Source organism: Chiloscyllium plagiosum, unplaced genomic scaffold, assembly GCF_037043375.1.
Source record: "Chiloscyllium plagiosum isolate Xiang-an unplaced genomic scaffold, Cpla_swu_hap1 HiC_scaffold_36, whole genome shotgun sequence".
Classification (NCBI taxonomy): domain Eukaryota; kingdom Metazoa; phylum Chordata; class Chondrichthyes; order Orectolobiformes; family Hemiscylliidae; genus Chiloscyllium; species Chiloscyllium plagiosum.
The window spans coordinates 48,758,915-48,781,696 of NW_028270174.1; the positions used below are offsets into that span (position 1 = coordinate 48,758,915).

Genomic DNA, 22,782 nt, shown 5'->3' on the forward strand with positions numbered 1-22,782 from the left:
CACTGAGTCAGATTAACTGAAAGAAAAAAAAGCTTTACTGTGAAATTTATGAAAATGAATATTCCTCCTTTAGAAATGCACAACTATACAAGCTCAACTTTCACAGTATTCGCACAGTAATAGTTATGATATGCTTGAATAATTATTCCTGTTTCAAACACCAGATTTTGATCTACGTATGTTTCCTCTATATTTTTAATTCCAATCACAAACAAATCTTATCATATGATAAGGTTTCTCATAAAGCCATGAATCACTGCTTTACCTGGGGAGGAAAAATACTGAATATTGCCTCCCAATTTCAAAAGTATAAAAATCTTACATATAAAAAAGGTATATTATAACATCACTGCAATCAAGAGTAGGTATTCAACACTCTCCACTCAGCATATGATCTTAAATAAATATATTTAAAGAACATTCTCTGTTTGGTTTCTTCTTCTTGTGATTGTTTGCTTGGTTTCAAAAACCGATTCTTCATGTTTTCCTCATTAAACATTTTGTCTTTCAGTTCTTCTTCCATAAAAGTCAGTATTAACATATCTTCCGTGTATAAAGTTAGTTGTTTGGTTTCAAGGATTCATACCCCTCTTGCAATAGATCCCTCCATGCTTTCAAGAACTGAGCATTTTCTGAGCATTTTGTAGTTAAGTCATCCACTTGAGCTGAAAGAGCTGATGTGACTTCCCAGACTTTTATCAAATATATAGCAGTCTGAAATGAAACAGATCAGCAAAAATGAAAACCAAGAAGCAGAATAAAAGAGCATGAACCAAATAAAATGTTTCTTATGGTGCTGGACAAACTCAGACCACTTCTTTATCAACTTTCATAAAATATTATTGTTTTATTCATTCTGTAAGAGAACTTGGTAATGTTCATACAGGTATAGTGTTATAAATTTGATTTTTGGACTGTCAGATGTATTTGAAAGCCAGACATTTTCAGATTTTCAACAGAATAAGCAAATTGCCTTAAAAGGTTTTCGTCTATGAATTGTGCATGCCACTAACTGTCACAACAGTAAATTGAAAGACAGCAATCAGTCCAAGACAAAACTATTGTAAAGGACAAAACCATAGTTTAATATCATAAACACTGGTACTGCAAGAGGTTAACGAGTTTTGAGAAGTTTTGAAGTTAACTGTGGACTAATTTATAACTCCAATGACATTCATCTAGAAAAGTTATCCCAATCAATTCCAAATACCAAGCAACAAGAGTAATTCGAAAATACCCCCTTGCATTTGATGTAAAGAACCTCATATGAAAACAGGTTAGTGCAGAGAATGCAAATATAAGTACTCCAACATATATGGCATTGCTCAAACTCCTTGATCTGAAATCTGGGAAGATCCAAAATATGGTACGATCTTGAGCATAAGGTGGCAAAATTTAAACATTGCACCTAGATTATAAAGGCACAAACCTTTCAAACAAATTGAAACATTTTGTTGGCCTAAAGTGCAGGATCAATTGAAGACAATAAGGTTTAATGTACCATTTTAAAATAACAATATTGTACATCAATGCCGCATCTGTTGCCATCTCCAACTGCTCTCAAGCAGGCTCTGAAGCCACCTGCTTGAACCAGTTGTCCATGTGGTGTAAATGCATTCCCAGTGCTGCTGAGAAAAGCCACTCATTCAGCGACAGTCAAGAAACAACAATTTAATTCTGCTTTAGGAAGGTGTGTAACTTGGAGGGAAATTTGCAAGTGGTAGTGAGGTTTGACCAAGACTCCACAAATGATTTTGAAACACTCCCTGCAGGAATGCGAGGGAGAAGGGAGAAAGCAAATCAGGTTGGGGGCAATGCCAGCCAACTACAGTACATCTGCTGCGGTAGTTACTTTATTCAATAGCATTCGCTCTGAAAAAGTCAAATCGGAGGTGAAGCGTAACTCTGTTGCATTCTGCACACATGTTGCCAAGACTTAATGAGTTCCTCCAGAAACTTCTGTTTTTATTTCAGATTTTCTGTAGAGTTTTACAGAATTTTAATATTTAGTATTTTAATAAGTATTGGATTTCCTTTGTGAAAAGGGGTGCGGGAACAGTTTGCCGTGGGGTGAACGGAGGGAGTGGACGAGGGTCCAACACTTAATTTGGGAGGGGAGGGGGGGGGGGGAAGAGAGAGAGAGATAGGGTCCCTCAGTTGGGGGGGGGGGGGGGGGGGGACTCAGCCGTTGGGTTGGGTTGGGGGGAGAAAGATAGGGTCCCTCAGCCGGGGAGGGAACCCGGGAGAAGCCTGATGGCGTTGGGAAAGAAGCCCGGACACGGTTGGAGATCCCCGAGAGGATTATTTTCTTAAAAGTCCAGCACATTGAGCGGGGTGCAGCAGCCGCCGCCAGTATTCCGTTAATCCACCCTCACTGACCTGGTCGATCTGCAGCTCAAGCTCCTGCAGCTTGTGCTCGCTCTTGACTCTCTCCATCTTCACCTTGAAGCGTTCCTGCAGCGCGAGCTCAACGGTCAAACTGCGCGCCCAAACCAACTGTCAACCCATGCAGGGTCTGCCCAAACATGTGCCTGCACTTAATACAAGGCGCGTTTGATTCGTTTTGTAATCTATATGGCTATTGTGTAATTTATTTATGTTCAGTAAAAATGTAAAATCTACATCGAATTAATTTACAGCCATTCTCGAATTCATCCGGTTCTTAGTTCAAATGTTATCGCTTACGAACAGCATTTTATGTTGATAGCAAATTGAATTTTTACTGCATTTGTAAACCATTTGTCACTAACCACTGGGGAGGTGAACAAACATAAGTGACAATTTGGAGGTGAGGATGAGGTCGAGCTCTCCGTACAAGAAGACACCACCCCATATATGGTATTCTAGGATTTGTAGTTCTTGAAACCTGTTCAAACTCCCTTAATTCCTCTCCCGATCACCTCTGTTTCCCTATACCTCTGACATTTCATGGTGGGTAAACAGAATTAAATATGGATTTTGGATTAGTGGTGCTGGAAGAGCACAGCAGTTCAGGCAGCATCCGAGGACAGGCAAAATCAACGTTTCGGACAAAAGCCCTTCATCCTTTATTCCTGATATTTCGGCTTTTGCCCGAAACGTTGATTTTGCTGCTCCTCGGATGCTGCCTGAACTGCTGTGCTCTTCCAGCACCACTAATCCAAAATCTGGTTTCCAGCATCTGCAGTCATTGTTTTTACCTAGGATTAAATATGTTTTACGATACGGACATTAAGTTCTTCTAAATCAGATTGGGAGAGTCTTGGACAACTTGAATAATGATTTGGAGATGCCGGTGTTGGACTGGTGTGGACAAAGTTAAAAATCACACAACACCAGGTTATAGTCCAACAGCTTTAATTGGAAGCACTAACTTTCGAATCAGGCAATCACCTGATGAAGGAGCAATGCTGAGAAAGCTAGTGCTTCCAAATAAACCTGTTGGACTATAACCTGGTGTTGTGTGATTTTTAACCTGAATAATCGCATTGAACAGCCTACGATACCAGTGGCCTTATTCGATATTGCTGAATTAAAAATATGTGACACACTCAGATCTGGGTCATTATAAAAGTGAAAATAAAATGTTATTTTAAAAGTCTCCCTAAGTGTGGAAGGAATGGTAAGGATTGTGTTTATGTTGCTCTCCTTTGCCCTTTTGCTGAAGCGCGGCCTCGGTGATGCTGACGTCACCACAGGCGGATTGTGAACCGGATGATGCGCATGCTCATTTAGCCTGATACCGGTGAGCATGCGCAGTGCTGCTCGCGCCGGCGCGACGACACTCCTTCCAAACTTCAACAGCGAAGTGCCTGACGAAAAGTTGGCTCTGTTTTCTCACTATACATGCTGCCGTCCTCAGGCACTCTCTACCTTTCGTTCGGATTTCCAGTTCTTTTATGCCTATTTCCTACAGGGCCGTATGCCATTCAGCGCAGGCGCAAGAGGCGGGTATTGTGACTCTACAGCCGAGAGGAGGCGGAGTGAAGCTTTAATCTGAAACGGGAGCAGTAACCTGAGTTTGTAGGGTTTTACATTGCAGCCTCAGAGAGGCTGTGTCATATTGTTTTCAGTGACTAACAGGTAGCTCCGGAATGTGGTCGGCGGGTAACCGGTTTACAGCACGAGGTAAGAGACTCTTCCCCCGGTAAAGATCGGCCTCTGACCGCAGATATGCTAAAGACTGACATTTAAATCATAGCAGTCACGCACATTTAAAAAAAAATTAAACACGTCCACTTAAGTCAATACCACACACAAGGTTACCAATCAGCTGATCGAAATCAGACTATTGTTTTTAACAATCTAAGCAGTTCAGTTGCCCCCACTGTGGCTCCTTAAGTTGTCCATCCATTCACTTTTGAGGTAATCAATCATTTATACTTATCGCTTTTAAATGTCAGGTCTCATTCATTACCACGAGCTGTGAAAAAATATTCTTCACCAGACTGTCTTCCATCTCCCCAAAGTTTACATCAGTTCCATGTACATTCATCGTCAGTCCCTCGCAGGCAAGGGTGACTCTCCCATTCTTAGGGTGAGACTGTAAATGGCTTTATAGACTAATGCGGCTACTGCAGGTTGCTCCTCTCCCTGTTTTCATCTGGCTTCTGCTGTTTCCTGACAATAAGTCTCAAGATGCTTGATGTCTTCCTGTTTGCTGCTTTGGACAGTCTTGAGCCAGTGATTCCCAGTTGTCTGTGGGAATGCAGCGCTTGTCCATTGAGGCCTTGAGGGTTTCCCTGGAGTACTTGCTCTGTCCACCTGGGGCTTGCCTGACATTTAGAAGCACCTTGGGGAGTCTTGTCAGTCATGTGGACAACGTACCTCACCCATCATAGCTGATAAAATGAGGTTAGTGCCTCTGCTGTGATGTTGATCTGGTCGAAGACACTGGTGTTCTTGTCTTTCTTCCCAGCTGATTCGCAGGATATTGCATAGGCAGTTTTGGTGATATTGCTTCAGTGCCATTCTGTTGATGGGCAGTGTGTTTCTTGACCTCTCCGCCTCCACCCTACTCCGACCTATCACCCTCACCTTGACCTCTTTCCACCTATCACATTTCCAACTCCCCTCCTCCAAGTCCCTCCTCCCTACCTTTTATCTTCTCCTGCTGAACACTCTCTGCTCATTCCTGAAGAAGGGCCTGTGCCCGAAACGTCGAATCTCCTGTTCCCTGGATGCTGCCTGACCTGCTGTGCTGTTCCAGCAATAAAGTTTCAACTTTGATCTCCAGCATCTGCAGACCTTACTTTCTCCTGTTTCTTTGTCTACCTTTACTAAACCTTTCATAAAGCATCTGTCAGATCGCCCCCACTCTCCTTTGTCCTAAGGAGAACAGCCTCGGCTTCTCCCACCAAACAAAGTTAAAATCCCTTCTAGAAACCATTTCCCTATATCTCTTCTGCACCCACTGCAGCCTCCTCCTCTTTGGCAAATGTAGATACAGAGTATTCTAGCCTGACCCTACACCTCTAACCATATATCACATTTGTTCCAAATAGGGTCCATGTAACCTCTCTATCCATTTAGTTTACATGCCAATGGAAGTTTTTCCAGTTCCTTTTTATGGTTGGTGCCGTTATATTCTCGTATTTTCTCTTTGGATTTATATTCCTCTTCACTTACACCTTTAACCTGTGCCATTTGGCCTCATTCAATTCACCTTAAGTGTATCTCTATTTTTGTTTATCTCCTTTGTCATCCAAGGAGCCTTGGCGCCAACCTATCTTCCTGTTAAAATGTACTTAGCCTGTACGTAACTTATGTCCTGGAGTCATTCATTGTTCCATTATGTTTCTTGTCAGTCCTTTGTTCCATTTTACCTGTTAGATACCCTCATGTTCCATTGCAGTTGGCCCTCTTCCAACTTTGGTTTTTACTTTTCAGTGTTTTTGTATTCTTCAAATCCTGGTCTTCACCGAACTGATATGCTTCCTTCCTTAGTATTGTTTAACTCTCTCTCTGTACAGGTAGTTCTTCTATAATGCGATGGTTACATTCTTGTGCAACCCCACATGATAGAAACAGCATTGAAAAGTGTTGGTGATGCAGTCACATTACAGGAAACTCATATTTTAAAAGTTCACGTTTTAGAAGAATCGTACCAAATTCGTCAATCGTGTTACAGTGAATTTGCATTAACAAAACGCACTTTATAGAAGAATGACTTATATGTACCTTTATTTCTCTTTTCTAAATGACTATGTCTACCTTCCTGCCAATTTATTTTTAACCTTCTCCAACCAAGTGGTGAAACTTTCTGTGAGGACTTCTTTCACCGGCCTGTTTTGCCTGTTCACCACAAGTGTGGGAATCAGAATGATGCAACGTAGAAAGGCATTTCATGCATCCCATCTGTGTTTGCTCTTTGACAAAGCTGTCCCACACATAGACACAGGAGTAGCTTGTTTAGCCCTAGAATCCTATTTTGCCATTGAGATCATGGCTCACCTGTGACCTATTTCTATGTCCTTTTTTTTCCCAACTCCCTTGCTACATTTGGTAAACAAAAATTCATGGATTTCAGTTTTCGATTTATCAGTTGATCTGGCAATTGTTTGTGATAGAGTTCCAAACCCCTCTCACTCTTTGCATGATGAAGTGTTTATGAATTTCACTTCTGAAAGGTCAGCCCCAGTCTTAGATTCTGTTTGAGGATGTGGCTGAAGCGCTTCAGGGCAGAGGAGGTTGACATGGGGGTTGCAGTGAGAGAGACGGATCTCAGTGAATCTGAGACTCTTTATAGAGAGAGGAGGACAACTTCTTCAAGGTGGGAATCCTTGGAAGAGGATTTGCAGTAAGGTTAAAATCAACTAGGCGAAAGTGAGTGCGGCAGATGCTGCAGATTAGAGTCAAGATTAGAGTAGCGCTGGAAAAGCACAGCAGGTCAGGCAGCATCCGAGAAGGAGGAGAATCGGCGTTTCGGGCAAAAGCTCTTCATTAGGATTTCTGCTGCCTGACGTGCTGTGCTTTTCCAGCACTACTCTAATCTTGACTCTAATCTCCAGCATCTGCAGCACTCACTTTCGCCTAGTCCTAGATTTACCAGCTGTCCCCTATTAGTTTTCTTATATCTTGAAAACTTTTATCAAGTCAATCCTTAACTTTCTAAGTGTCCAGAATACAAAATTTTGGTTTATTTAATCTCTGCTTGTAGCTAAACCTTTTTATGTCCAGGTATCATTCTAGTAAACCTATACTGAAGTGAATCTGACCAGATCCTTCCAAAGATGTACAGCATGCAGAATTGTACACTGCTCCAAATATAATCTAATCAAGGATTTGGGACTGATGCAGCAGTAGTTTATTTCTTTGTATTCTGCTCTTGTAGTTACAAATCCATTTGCATTTTAATTACTTTTTGAGCTTTTACACAACATTTTTGTGAACTAGGTACAAAGTTGCTCAAACCCTTTGGACTGCCATTTTTTTCCTAGCTTTTCATCACTTAAAAAGTACAGCATTCTTTTGCTTTTTGGTCTAAAGCAGACTTCACGTTTGCTTGCATTGAAGTTAGTTTTTCATAGCTGTGCTATTTCATGATGGTCTATTATATCACCTTGTGATTTAATGCTTCCGTTTGGTGGTAATGCTTACAGTACACCTATCTTTGTGTCATGGATAAATTTAAAATGTAGCATGGAAAGTTACTTAAATAAATCATTAAATAATACAGTGAATAGGTGAGGTGCAATGCAAATCTTTGTGACATTGCTAGTCACAAATAGCAAATTTCAGTTCTTACCTAATGTCTCCCGTCACTGCAATTTCCTAACTAAGTCAATTCCATGAAATTCAGCTTTATCTTTATTTGACAAAATCCTCAGAAGAGACTACCATGTGACTCTGGAAGTCCACATAATGTCATTCTTATAAATTTTGCCATGCAGCACTTCAGTAGTGTTCTTCAAAAAGTGTAATCCAAGTATTGCTGGTTCTCTAATCAAGCGAGGATTTTCAACATGTTTTGCCACACTAACCCTCCTTATAGAATCTCGGGATTTTCTAACAATAGATGTTAGACAAACTAATCTATATTTCCTTACTTTCCATCATATTCTTTCTTCAATCTTAGAGTGACATACATAATTTTCCATACAAAAGAAATAGTTCACAAATTGAAAAATTTGGAAAACTTTAAAATTCTTGAAAGTGCTGAGATGAAAACCATCTGATCCTGGGAATTTGTCAGTCTTCCGTACCAATATTTAAACTATTTTGTTATCAAACAACCCTAATTTTATTAGCTCTCTGCCCCTAATGTACCTTGGGATATGTGGACTATTGACAATAATATAAATACGGGTGCAAAGTAATTATTCAACATGTCTGTCAATTCCTTATTTTCACTGGCAAATAAAAATGGAACCTCTTCATTTCATGGAAATATTATGGGCACAAGAACTAGTCAGAGGGTAGAATCAAAAAGACTTAGATGCTGAATCAGCTCATCCACTGACTTACCAAGCCTGTCCACCATCATCTACAAACCACAAGTAAGGGGTATGATGAAATAATGTCCACTTCATTGAATAAATACAGTTCCAAAACACTCCAGAAACTTGTCACTATCCAGACAAAGCAATGTGTTTTATCAGCATCTCAACCATCATCTTACAGATTCATTCCCTTCTCCGGTACACAGTAATAAACGTTATATTCAAGATGCACAACAGCACCTCGTTGAACTCTCTTGAACATTACTTTCCAGACCTACTGCCTCTACCAACCAGAAGGATAAAGGATGGTAAATTCATGCAAGATGCCATTGCAAGTTGTTCTTCAAGACACACACCATCCTGGCTTGGAAATAAATAATTGCACTTTTTCTGTTTCTCTATGTAGTCTATGGCACATAGACTACATTTCATTTATGAAAATGGCTCACCACCACCTTCTCAAGAACGTAATTGACTAGAGATAGTCAGTAAATGTTGGGTTTATCATCAAAGATCCCATCCATGAAGGAATCACAAAAAAAGACCAAGTTCTCCCCATATATACTTTTTGCCTATCTTTCATGTAGATCTGTATAGTGATTGGAATGAGAACCAGGTAGATCTCATTTACTGGGATCCTTGATTGGGGTTGTTAACAGACTTTGAATCTCCTCCTCATTCTAGGGATTAGCTTTGAGCAAGCTAGTCGGAGTCAATGTACTGTGTACGTCTTAAGATTAACATAGAACATTACAGCGCAGTATAGGCCCTTTGGTCCTCTGTTGCGCTGACCTGTGGTTGAAACTTTATTGCTGGAACAGCACAGCAGGTCAGGCAGCATCCAGGGAACAGGAGATTCGAACCTGTGGAACCTATCTGAAGCCCATCTAACCTACACTATTCCATTTTCATCCGTATGTTCATATATGCTTACTTGATAATGGGTTACCTGCCTCTTTGGAATTATTTCAACCTGAAACCTGGTATATTTTGTTCTGAGTGGTGACTTTCTTATTTTTCACTCTTAATTCTTTAAGTTTTCTTTTGTAGCTATATGTATTTCAGATTGTTAATTTACTGTCTGTTCCCTTGTTGACATCTAATCCCATTTACCAAATCCCATTTACTCAGTCTCTTTCTTATGCTTGCAGACTTGCACAAGTTCCTGTTTTAAGCATTGTCTAATTTTTATTCCTCCTTGTTTTAAATCCTTCCTAACTTGCCCCTCCCCAACTCTGTAGTCTCCTACAAAGCTACAACTTTCCAAAATATGTGTACTACTTTAATTCCAGTTGCTAAAGCGTACCATGTTTTAATGACTCTGCACTGGTTCAGCCTATGCCCAAAGTTCTCAAATTCACTCCCTAAAACTGCCCACCGCTCACCGTGCTTTCCTCCTTTTAAGACACTTCTTAAAACTTATCTCTTTGATTAAATTTTTGATCATGTACCATATCTCTGTCTCATTTTGTGACTGGATCCCATTTTCTTTTATACGAGTTGGGACAATTCATTATTGTTATTCACAGGATGTGAGAATTCTGGCCGGGTCAGCATTAATTGCCTATTCCTGGTTACCCTTTGTGGTGAGTTGCCACATTGAATCACTGCCATCGGTGTGCTATCGGTAGACCCCAGTGCTGTTAGATGGGGAGCACTGAAGGAATGGCGATAGGATTCCACTTCAGGATGTTGAGTAGCTTGGAGGGAACAAGCAGGTGGTGGTGGTGCTCCCATGTATTTCCTACCCTCATTCTTCTATAAGGAAGTAATTGTAGGTTTAGTAGCTGCGATCCAAGGATCCTTAGTGAATTTCTTCTGTGCAGCCTATAGATGGTACACACTGCTGCTACTGAGGGTCATTGGTGGAGTGGAGTGGATGTTTGTGGATGTGGTGCTAATCAAGTGGGCTACTTTATGCTCGATGGCGTCAAGCTTCTTTAGTGACGTAGAACTGCAGTCATCCCAGCCAGTGGGGAATGTTCCATCAATTTCCTGTCTTGTGCCTTGAGTTGTAATGGTGCATAGGCTTTGGGGAGTCAATTGCTACTGTATTTCTAGTCTCTGACCTGATCTTGTAGTCTCATGAAGTGTATGGCTGGCCCAGTTGAGTTTCTGGTCAATTGTAAGCTCCAGAATATTGATAATGGAGGATTCAGTGATGGTAACACCATTGAATGTCAAGGTGCAATCGTTAGATTCTCTGTTCATGGTGATCATTACCTCACATTTGTATGGTACAAATGTTACCACTTCTCAGGTGAAGCCTTGGATGTTGTACAAACCTTAGTGCATTTGGATATGGACTGCTTCGGTATCTGAGGAGCTGTGAATAGCACTGTGACTATGCCCATGTCTGTTCTTATGATGGAGGGATTATGATCAAGGTATTTCATAAATACAAGCTATTGCATTTGATCCCATTATCAAATTATAATCAATGCTCTCTTTCTGCCTGGATCATCTCCTGTTTACTAATTCAATGTCTTGTTAAGAAAATACATATTTTGACAAAGCTTTGCATGTTGCACTTTTTCAGGGCACTTCACAATAATATAAATTCAAGGAGAAAGCTGACATTAATGTTGCATGAGAGGAGCGTACTGATTGTCGAGGTGTTCCCTGAGAGAATGCACACAAATGCTAATTGACAGTCAACTGCTGGGTCTTGATTAAATTTTAACCTTGTCAGGTCAACTCTTGATTGTTTAGGGCATTGTCCAGAGAAATAAAGTAGTAAATAGTTGTCACTTATTTTGTTGAGTTGAAATGACCACAGTTCAAATAACAGAACCCAATTAAAATACTATATATGCAGCTTCCAGTACTCTGAAAGGGAGGCTGATGATCTTAAATTGCTTGTTGGTGTAATTCCTTTCATATTCAGGATAATGCAGCAAATGCAGGATCACACCTGATATTAGACAGTGTTTCAAGGTTTGCTAACATAAGCTTGTTGGTTATGGCTAGACTTGTTTTAGACAGCCAAAGGGACATGCTGTTTGATACAATCCACAATGTATTTTCTTAGCAATCCTCAAGTTCTGTTCAATGAAATAACTTTTACAGTAGACTCCCATACTCACAGTAGATATGTTCCAGAACATACTGCGGATAGGAGCGAACCCATTCATTTCAATGGGAAATGTACCTTCCTGGCAGACTCCTGGTTCCAGGTTCTGGAACGTTCCCTTTCATAGGTTCAGGCTGCTGGTAAATGAAACCATGGAAAAAGATTCCGCGAATATTGAGGTTGCCCTGTAGTTCCAAGTGCTTGTGACCCCATTTACACTTTCTAGGATGATATTGCTCCCAGCCCAATGTAGGTAGAGCCCCTCTCAACAGTGAAGCTCCTTGCTGCCACAGTCCTGGTGCCAAAATTTCATGAAGTGAAACCACACAATTCTTTCAACTTAATTTGATGGTCAGTATGCCAGTTTGCATACGGCTTAGATATTCAGCAGTTGCAAACATTGAGGTTCTGTGGTTAAATTCAGCACCTAATTCTAGGTACTCTCTTAAAAGGACTTTTTACTCTCTTCCTGTGTTGTTCATAGCAACTGGAATATCATGCTCCTCCCTTTTGAATGTACTTCTTAGTGGTTCAAAATGTCCTCAACTTGATGCCTTGCAGGCAACGAACTCTACAGTTGCTGCCACTTTGTTTTGGTTTCAGATTTCTAGTATCTGCAGCTCTTTGTTTTATGCTTCTGATCTGGACAAATTGACATTTTTATTTTGAGCTCTGTCACCCTTATAAGTAAATCCTCCTTTATAAATCTGTGGCGGCAAGGTGGCTCAGTGGTTAGCACTGCTGTCTCACAGCACCAGGGTCCCAGATTCGATCCAGTCTCTGGCGACTGTCTGTGTGGAGTTTGCACATTTCTCCCCGTGTTCTGCGTGGGTTTCCTCCGGGTACTCCCGTTACCTCCCACAGTCCAAAGATGTGTAGGTTAGGTGAATTGGCCATGCTAAATTGCCCCTAGTGTTAGGTGCATTAGTCAGAGGGAAATGGGTCATAGAGATGTACAGCATGGAAACAGACCCTTCGGTCCAACCCGTCCATGCCGACCAAATATCCCAACCCAATCTAGTCCCACCTGCCAGCACCTGGTCCATATCCCTCCAAACCCTTCCTATTCATATACCCATCCAAATGCCTCTTAAATGTTGCAATTGTACCAGCCTCCACCACATCCTCTGGCAGCTCATTCCATACACGTACCACCCTCTGTGTGAAAAGTTTGTCCCTGATGTCTATTTTATATCTTTTCCCTCTCACCCTAAACCCATGCCCTCTAGTTCTGGACTCCCTGACCCCAGGGAAAAGACTTTGTCTATTTATCCTATCCATGCCCCTCATAATTTTGTAAACCTCTATAAGGTCACCCCTCAGCCTTCGACACTCCAGGGAAAACAGCCCCAGCCTGTTCAGCCTCTCCCTGTAGCTCAGATCCTCCAACCCTGGCAACATCCTTGTAAATCTTTTCTGAACCCTTTCAAGTTTCACAATATCTTTCCGATAGGAAGGAGACCAGAATTGCACGCAATATTCCAACAGTGGCCTAACCAATGTCCTGTACAGCCGCAACATGACCTTCCAACTCCTGTACTCAATACTCTGACCAATAAAGGAAAGCATACCAAACGCCGCCTTCATTATACTATCTACCTGCGACTCCACTTTCAAGGAGCTATGAACCTGCACTCCAAGGTCTCTTTGTTCAGCAACACTCCCTAGGACCTTACCATTAAATGTATAAGTCCTCCTAAGATTTGCTTTCCCAAAAATGCAGCACCTCTCATTTATCTGAATTAAACTCCATCTGCCACTTCTCAGCCCATTGGCCCATCAGGTCCAGATCCTGTTGTAATCTGAGGTAACCTTCTTCGCTGTCCACTACACCTCCAATTTTGGTGTCATCTGCAAACTTACTAACTGTACCTCTTATGCTTGCATCCAAATCATTTATGTAAATGACAAAAGTAGAGGACCCAGCACTGGTCACAGGCCTCCAGTCTGAAAAACAACCCTCCACCACCACCCTCTGTCTTTTACCTTTGAGCCAGTTCTGTATTCAAATGGCTAGTTCTCCCTGTATTCCATGAGATCTAACCTTGCTAACCAGTCTCCCATGGGGAACCATGTCGAACGCCTTACTGAAGTCCATATAGATCACATCTACTGCTCTGCCGTCGTCAATCTTCTTTTGTTACTTCAAAAAACTCAATCAAGTTTGTGAGACATGACTTCCCACACACAAAGACATGTTGACTATCCTGAATCTCTTCGGAGGGTCTGTGTGACCTAGTTGGGCCTGTTTCCACACTGTAGGGAATCTAATCTAATCTATCTACCCTATCCAGTATCGTTACTACCTCCTTCCTTGATTGCCATATTGGCAACATCCTCCTCAGTCAAGATAAAGCACAGTAATCATTCTCTGCCTCAGCACTGCTGTCTGCTTCCAACAAAGATTTTTCTGGTCCCTAAAAGTCGTATCATTCCTTTGACTACCATTTAACTTTTTATTACATTCACTTTGGATCCCTTTCAATGTAAACCGCTAATTCAATCTCTTACTGTCTCAACAATTTTAGACCTTTCTTTCTTTAGTTTGCCACAGTGTTATCAATTTTACAATTGTCTTCTCTTTTCTGTTTGTTTTGATCTCTAAAGCAAGCAGTTTTAGTAATCTAAAGATTTTGAGCTGTAGGTGTCCTTCCTTTTACTCTGATGAAAGCCTGTCCATTTTTTTTACCCAAGCTGTCCCATGTACCAAGCCTTACCATTATTCATTACTGTATTGTCATATTTTGGTTCATTTTACCCAGACCTAATTTTGCTTAAAGTAGTGAAGTTAAACATCACATAGTTAAATATTTTTCTGCTTCCTTTGTTTGTTGCCCTTTTCTGTAAATGTTCTAAACCTGGCAATATTATGATCACTCTTCTCCAAATTCCACCCCCACCCCCCAACTAAAATATTCTCTATGTCCCTTGCATACTGATGGCAAAGTCTTATTTCAGGAATTCCTCACCCTTTCTTTCCCCTTACACTTTCATATTCCTCTCTCTGTTGAATAACTGAAATCCCCTGTTATCACTATGCTGCAAATGATACCAACCAATTAGAATTCGATTTTCAAGCAGTGCACTGCTGCATCACAGCACCAGAGACCTGGGTTCAATTCTCCGCCTCGGGCTACTGTCTGTGTGGAGTTTGCACATTCTCCCCATGTATGCGTGGGTTTCTTCCAGGTGCTCCAGTTTCCTCCCACAGTCCAAAGATGTGCAGGTTAGTTGAATTGACCATGCTAAATTGCCTGTAGTGTTAGGTGAAGGGGTAAATGTAGGGGAATGGGTCTGGGTGGGTTGCTCTTCGGAGGGTTGGTGTGGACTTGGTGGGCTGAAGGGCCTGTTTTCACACTGTAAATAATCTAATCTAATCTAATCTAATCTAACCATAATTACTGAATTTGCTCTTCTCTCTTCCACCCACATAAGTGACTCTTAATTTATTTGATTAAAATTAAGAAATTATCCTTGACACCTCAACTACATTGTCCCTTTCCAATGATGTGATCAAAAGTAGGAAGTTTTCAGAAGTTGGTTTCAGTGCCTCTCTTGAGGCCTGAACAAATGTAAGGAAAAGGTTGAGAACATCAGATATAGTCACCAAATTAGCAAAACCAATATTGGGCATTGTCTGCCAATCATGATGCATGCTGTGCTGTAAAAATACATGCTGTGTAGTTTGCACATTACAATCAAATAATGTTATTTGAATCATCATTAGGCGTGTTCTAAATGTGCATAACACGTTTGAACTTTGGAGCCCAAAGAGACTGTCGTCACATTATTTTGACTGGAAGTCAGTCAAAGGTGAATGGTACTGCTTGATTTTTAAGTTGGCAGGGTTGCAGTTTTGTTTGAATAATAGGCGTGGATTATGTTTTGATTCAGTAGTAGGTTCAGAACGTTTTATTCAATGTTGATAACTTAGTTGAATTACAAGGGAAGTGGAGTTGCAGATAGGGTAGTGAAGAAGGTGTTTGGTATGCTTTCCTTTATTGGTCAGAGCATAAAGTATAGGAGTTGGGAGGTCATGTACAGGACATTGGTTAGGCCACTTTTGGAATACTGTATGCAATTCTCGTCTCCTTCCTATTGGAAGGATGTTGTGAAACTTGGAAGGGTTCAGAAAAGATTTACAAGAATGTTGCCAAGTTTGGAGGGTTTGAGCTATAAGGAGAGGCTGAATAGGCTTGGATATGGGCGAGTTGGACTGAAGGGTCTGTTTCCGTGCTGTACATCCTATTACAGGTGTATTTTTCAATCCAAAAGTAGACCTTCCTATGAAACCATTTGTAAGTCGAAATGGCTTAAAGCGAAGAAGCTATTGCCATTAGTATATATAGGAAAAATGTTTGAGCGTTCCCAGACCCAGAAAATAACCTACCAAATAACACACAACCTAAACTAACATTAACCTATAGTAAAGATTTGGGGTGTTGGGAGGTACAGGAGACTGTGGTGTAGAAGAGAAAGGAAGAGGGTCATCTTTTAACAGCTCAGCGTCATCTGAATTCATCAGGGCAGGCAGATCATTAATGTCTATGTGTTCTTCTATGTCTACTTGCTTTGATGTCGAAGGTCAATGAGCAGCACAGTTATTGATACTCACAAGACACCTATTGTTAAGGTTATTTTCTTTACAGTATTTTTCAAAAAAAGGACTAGCGTGTCTACTCTTACTCAGAAATAATTACTTGGATATTCCAATCATGTGGATGTGAACAAAACACAACAGGAAGTGTATTCTTATCAATTCTTCTAAGTGTCCTTGACTTTTCTGAATGGTACACTAGTAGAGGCCTAAGGACAGCATCACCAGTGGTGCTAATAATGGGCAATAGGGTAAATCTATCCTTCGATGCCTTGTGTCCTTTAGCCTGATTTTCTTCTATCAGAATAAATGTCTTGCTCAGCAATTTTTTCCAATAAATTCCGGTTTCATCACAGTTAAACATTTGCTTTTACAAATTACCACGTTCTGTAATTATCTTCTTTAGTTCTGGGAACTTTTTGGCAGCTTCAGTATCAGCTGAAGTGCACTCTCCAGTAACCTTTCTGCTATGAAGTTGCCCTCGCCTCAAAAACTGATCAAACCACCCATGACTACCTTAAACTTCCACTTTTGCAAAACTTTGATCACCATCGTCTAGTGCTTTCTCTTTCAGCTTATTAAAAAGACTGACTGATTTCTCTTAAGTATAAGGTAACTTTTCAGAACACCGCACTTTGTACACCCATCAATCCAGTCAAGCAATAGACTTTTCATTTTATCCATTACTGGATGCTGATTAAAAGAGACCACTCTGCTACTAGCAGAACCAATCTTTCAAGATTATTTCTCTCTGTGTGTAAATAGTACGAATGGTAGATGCAGGCAAGTTCAATGCTTGCACAATGTCTTTATTTCGTTGGCCATGATCGAAACACTTAATTGCATCCAATTTTACACTAAGCGTGACAGCCTTATGAGCTGTCTTAGGCTTTTCTGATACCTTAAGCCACATCTTGCTAACAGATGCACAAAATAAATCGAGATAAAACACAACTGCTCACAGTTCAAAGCTTTGGCAGCTTGATGCTGAGTGTAGTTCTCAGGGAAGGTGCTTGGTGGCGCCACTCACTGTGCGCGCTTTTTTGTAAAAGCAAAGATCCTCTTTCAGCTAGTGAAAACAGGTCTTTCGTAAAAGCAAATTGGCATTAAGTGAACGTTAGAAAAGCAGGGAATACCTGTACTCTGACTACCCACCTATTTGAGCTAGAGTGAAAAACAAATCAAAATGATGTGATGCTACAGCAAAAATGGAGTCTGTTTATGGCCATGCAGTGTTTGGTTTTCCTACTTTGACTTGCACCGCAACCACTTTCCCTCCCAACAAAAACTGCATTTGTCAGAAATGATCCTGTAATTCTTGCTGGTCTGCAGAATCTCTCCTCTAAAGTCTTAAAGAAAATACTTTTTGAATGAAAAATGGTAGGAGTAAAACTATTTTTACCCATGATGAGGAAATTTTCATTTTGTATTTGAATAGTTTTCTCAACTCTTAAGTGTCTAATTTAGTGAGACCAGAATGTGAAGTCAGATGATGTGACTGCATTCTTATTCGATTAATATGGTGACTTCTGGTATGCAAGCATATTTGATTTGTAGTGTAAGTTGACACCACATCCTGATTCTTTACTTGAGTTTATGTCAGCTGATAGGTGTGTCAAGGAGTACGATATTTTGTATGAAATTATAAACTTAAACTGTATAGAATATTTTGCTAAACATTTTGTATTTTACATGGTCTCCCTCTACAGTGCACAGATGTTTACATTATTTGAAAAAGGTACAGAAGGAACCTCTTCAATCCTCGGTTTGTACTAAAAGATGTGTTGCCAACTCTTCTTCTCGCATCACTACTCACTACACAATCCACCCTCGAGATAAAGATTCACGATGGGAAGGTAACTGTCAGGAATACTGAATTTTCATGTTGGTCCTCAAGCTATTTTTAAAAGTAATATCTGAAAGTGGATCTATGTCTCTCTAATCTTAAGTGCTTATATCTCTGCCTCGTATGTGTACATCTGATCGAGATATTAACAACAACTCTAACCCTTTGTATTGGTTGTAGATGCAAATCACTATGATTTATCTCTTTACAAACAGCAGGTTAGATAAATATCCAAACAAAATATAATATGCAGCTTAATACAATGAGAATATATGTATATATAGAATTAGGACTCGAGTTATTATTTGTCTAAACATTGTCTAAATAGTGAACTAGGGTTGGGGTGATACATTGTGGTTTTGTCACCGAGGTTCAGGTAACTTTCCAGGAATTGGTTTTTGAATCCAGCCACAGCAGATGGTAGAATTATGAATTTTAAATAAATCTGGAACCAAAAGTCTGAAACCATAGTTGATTGTGTTTTTATAACAATCTTATAACAAAGTACATGTGACAATAAATAAATTAAATCAATCCACAATCTTGTTCACTAATGTCTTTTCGGGAAAGAGGATTTCTGTCCTCACCTGGTCTAGCCTATGTTTGACCTTCAGACCCAATGTGATATGCCATTTCAGAGGCAGTTAAGAGTCAAACCATTAAAAACCCCTTAAAAAGGGAATTAAACCAGCTAGATCATTGCCATCAAACTCAACCAAAGGAACTAACAATGGCATTCTCACCTTTGTAAGGAGAGCCAATACCAAAAAGGAGAGCTAATTTCAAACCAGCCATGCAATATAACTGAGCACAAATCATTAGGTAAAACCTTAAAAGAGTTATTTGAAGCTAAAAAAATTTTAAACTCCAGTGTATGAAAGCTCCAAGAGGAAGCTATCAGATTTTAAAGACTTGTAGGTGAAGTCATAGTTAAGTAACTCGAGGTGACAGAGGAATATTATCACCATCACGATAAAAGGATAACTTATGGATTTGCAAGCATCTTATGTAATTGTCAAGAGTTGAATGTATTGTCTGCAGGAGAAGCGTCCGCAGTTATCTGAAGATAGGTCCTAACTAACTGGAAACTTGCCGATTTGATTGAAAGAATCAATTTCACAGACTTAGCATAAAAGCACTCTGAAAGATTCTCAACCTTAAAAAAACATATTTTAGGAAACAATCTATAATACTATAAGCACAATAATTTTAAACATGATTCGGAGATGCCGGTTTTGGACTGGGGTGTACAAAATTAAAAATCACACAACGCCAGGTTATAGTCCAACAGGTTTAATTGGAAGCACACTAGCTTTCGGAGCGACGCTCCTTCATCAGGTGATGAATAATTTTAAAGTTTCAGTAACTCTAGACAAATCTGCATCATGGTTTTTTTTTATACATTCGTTGGCAGAGTTGACTTGGTTAGTATTTATTGCCCATGCCTAATTACTCATACAAAGATAGTGGTGATGTGCCTTTTTGAACTGCTAGATTTTGTTTGGTGTGGATACCCCCACAATGTCATTTGTTAGAGAGTTCCAGAATTTTTACCCAGTCATTTGTGAATGTCAAATCTCTAAGACTTTGGTTGAGTCATGTGGATATTTTGTTGCAGTGTGGCATGGAGAAGTGAATCAGTAGTAGTATTGGACTGTTCTTGTGAAGCTTTATGTGCCAGAAGTGTAGTGCACAGTGAAAACCTGTTAAGTCATACCTCAGCATTAGTTGCCTAATGTGAATTACTTTTATCTTTAGTGTGTTAATTATTTAATGTTTGATCTATCCACTGTTCTTAAATTTTGGTTTATATGTTAAATGGTAAAAATTTGAAAATATGAAAAATTGTCCTTCCGTTGATTGAATGGGAAGCTCATCTCTTTTTTAAAAAAGTTATTGGTTTCATAGGAATAGTAACGTTAGGTCCTATATGTCAAGGCATCTTTGCCCTAGGGCAGTGATTAAAATCAGGAATGATTTAAGAAGCCAGACTTGGGAGAATACAGAATCTACATAAGCAGTAGGACTTAAAGATAAAGAGGTTTAAGGGCATGGGGGGAATTTCACAACAAGGACAAGAAATTTAATATTGATTGTTTGATCAGGAACTGAAGTAAATCAGTATATGTAGGGGAAATTGAAAAGCAAATGTTTGTGCATATTAAGACATAAGCAACAGGGTTTTGAATAGCCACAACTTTTTTTTTGAGGCAGAACACTGCAGACTGGCTAGGAGTGCATAGAAATAATCTGGTCTTCAGGTTGCAAAGGCATAACTGAGGGTTTCAGCAGTAAGTAAGTTTAGATGAGGTCAAAGGCAATTCCTTAGTGGCAGAATAAGGCACTTGTACTGAATGTTTTACTGTGGAGCAGGAATATCATCTCTAGGTTGAAATATAACACCAAGAAATGAGCGTACATTTTTTCCTCAGATATTTTCCAGCGAGAGGATGTGTAGGATAGATGGGCTTCGGATTAGTTTCAAAAGTGGGTGCAACGTCAAGGACCAAAGGGCCTGTACTGCCCTGTAATGTACAATGTTCTATGAGAGCATTGAAATTGTTGGTGAGGGAGCGAAGCTTTTTTGACCAAAGGTAAAGGCTTCTGTCTTCTCAGAAGGTAGTTGGAGGCAACTTCTGCTCAACCAAAACTGATCAGATAGTTTTGGGTCAAGGAGGATCAAGATGTGGAATTGGATTGTATTGGTGTACATATGCAATACTATGGCAGCATATTAGAAGAAAAAGAAGACCAAGGATAAATCTTAGTGGACACCAGAGGTGACGGGACAGTTGCAAGAAGGAAAGCTGCTACAAGTGAATCCCTATAGCAACAGGATAGAAATGAATGATACCAGGCAGGTGCAATTCCAGCCAGTTAGATGATAGTAAAAAGGTTTGGAACAAAATTTTAGGTTGAATCATGGCAAGGGCAGCAAAACAGATGTGAAGGGATGGTTTACTTTTGTCAATCAACTGGGGTGTCATTGTGAACTAAGTGGCAGTTGATGCAAGGTGTTTGGTGGATAACAATATTAAAACAGAGAAGTAGTGCTTTTGGGATTAAGCATCACCTGGAAGAGGAATCTAATTTGACAGAACCTGGGGTATTTATGAGCTGAATGAGTGTTGGAGTTAGCATTTGCTTCATTAGAATACATGTGCGTTCTGTGAATGAATTATGCAGACAGGATAGTGAAGAAGAGATTTGGTATGCATTCCTTCATTGGTCGGAGCATTGAGTATAAGAGTTGGAATGTTACATCGTGGCTTTACTTGGCATTGGTGAGGCCACCTTTGGAACACTGTACTGGTTGCCCTGCTATTGGAAGGATGTTGTTAAACTGGAAAGGGTACAGAAAAAGTTTACAAGCATGTTGCCAGGGCTGGAGGTTTGACTTATAAGGAGAAGCTGGATCGGCTGGGAGTTTTTTCCCCTTGAGGCATCAGAGACTGAGTGGTGACCTTTATAGAGGTTTATAAAACAGGATCAGTACAGATAAGGTGAAGCCAAGGGTAGGGAAGTCCAAAAGTCTTTGAAGGCATGTGTTTAAGGTGAGGGGGAAGATTCAAAAGGGACCTGAGAGGGCAACCTTTTCATGCAGAGGGTGGTGCATTTATAGAACAAGCTACCAGAGGGAATGGTTGAGGCTGGTACAATTGCAAATTTAAATCCTTGATGTGTGTAGGAACATGTTTCAACAGGTTGACTCAAATATCTACAGCACTAAGGGAGTACTGTATTGTCCAATGTGTTGGGGAAAGACTTGATAAAGCTGGTTAGTTGATCCTTTAATAAAATACATCCATTAATGTTGATAGCAGTTAGCAGCCAGGATTTGTTTAATTTTTAAACCAGGCAGGTCTGTCCATTGTTGACTAATTTAAGATTGTCATTCCAGTTCACAGTGTGGCACACTTAGACAGAACATGTACGTATATCTGGTTCAACTCAATAAAGTAGGTGACAGACATTTGCTGGTTCTCTTCTCAAGACATTACTCAGATCAATTATAAGCTTTTTTAAACAACAGCTAGTGAGGGTAGGAGTATAAGGATAGAGCAGATGGCTGAGGAGATGGTGCAGGGGAGAAGGGTTCATGTTTTTGGATCATTGGAATCTCATCTGGGGTAGCAATGATCTATGCAAGGACAGATTGCACCTGAATTGGAAGGTGACTAATATACTGGCAGGGAGACTTGCTAGAGCTGCTCAGGAGGATTTAAACTAGTAAGGTGGAGGGGTGGGACCCAGCGAAATAGTGAGGAAAGAGATCAGTCTGAGACTGGTACATTTGGGAAAAGGAGCAAGTCAAACAGTCAGGGCAGGCAGGAACAAAGCAGAGAACAAGGTACAAATGATAAATTGAACTGCATTTATTTCAATGCGGAGGCTGAATTGGGAAGACGGATGAACTCCGGGCATGGTTAGGAATGTGAGACTTGGGATATCATAGCAACTGCAGAGACATGGCTCAGGGATGAACAGGGTTGGCAGCTTAATGTTCCAGGATACAAATGATACAGGAAGGACAGAAAGGGAGAGCAAGAGAGGAGGGGGAATGGTGATTTTGATTAAGGATAGCACTATTGCTGTACTTAGGGAAGATATTCCAGGAAATACGTCAAGGGAGTTATTTGGGTGGAACTGAGAAATAAGAAACGGATGATCACCTTATTGGGATTGTATTATAGACCCCGTAATAGTCAGCAGGAAATTGAGAAACTAATTTGTAAGGAGATTTCAGTTATCTGTAAAAATAATAGGGTGATTATGGTAGAGGATTTTAACTTTCCAAACATAGACTGGGGCTGCCATAATGTTAAGAGTTTTTAGATAGAGAGGA

General features: G+C 40.2%; 1 protein-coding gene across 1 annotated transcript in view; it reads left to right on the forward strand.

Annotated features, from left to right (window-relative positions):
• Nucleotides 1-3,761: 3,761 nt before the first annotated feature.
• Nucleotides 3,762-22,782, forward strand: part of etfdh (electron transfer flavoprotein dehydrogenase) — a 61,134-nt gene continuing 42,113 nt past the window's right edge. Inside the window, exons 1-2 of the mRNA XM_043674006.2 lie at nucleotides 3,762-4,107; nucleotides 17,800-17,946. Of these exons, the coding sequence (XP_043529941.2) occupies nucleotides 4,074-4,107; nucleotides 17,800-17,946 (181 nt within the window). The 5' untranslated portion in view covers nucleotides 3,762-4,073. The remainder of the gene's footprint in view (nucleotides 4,108-17,799; nucleotides 17,947-22,782) is intronic.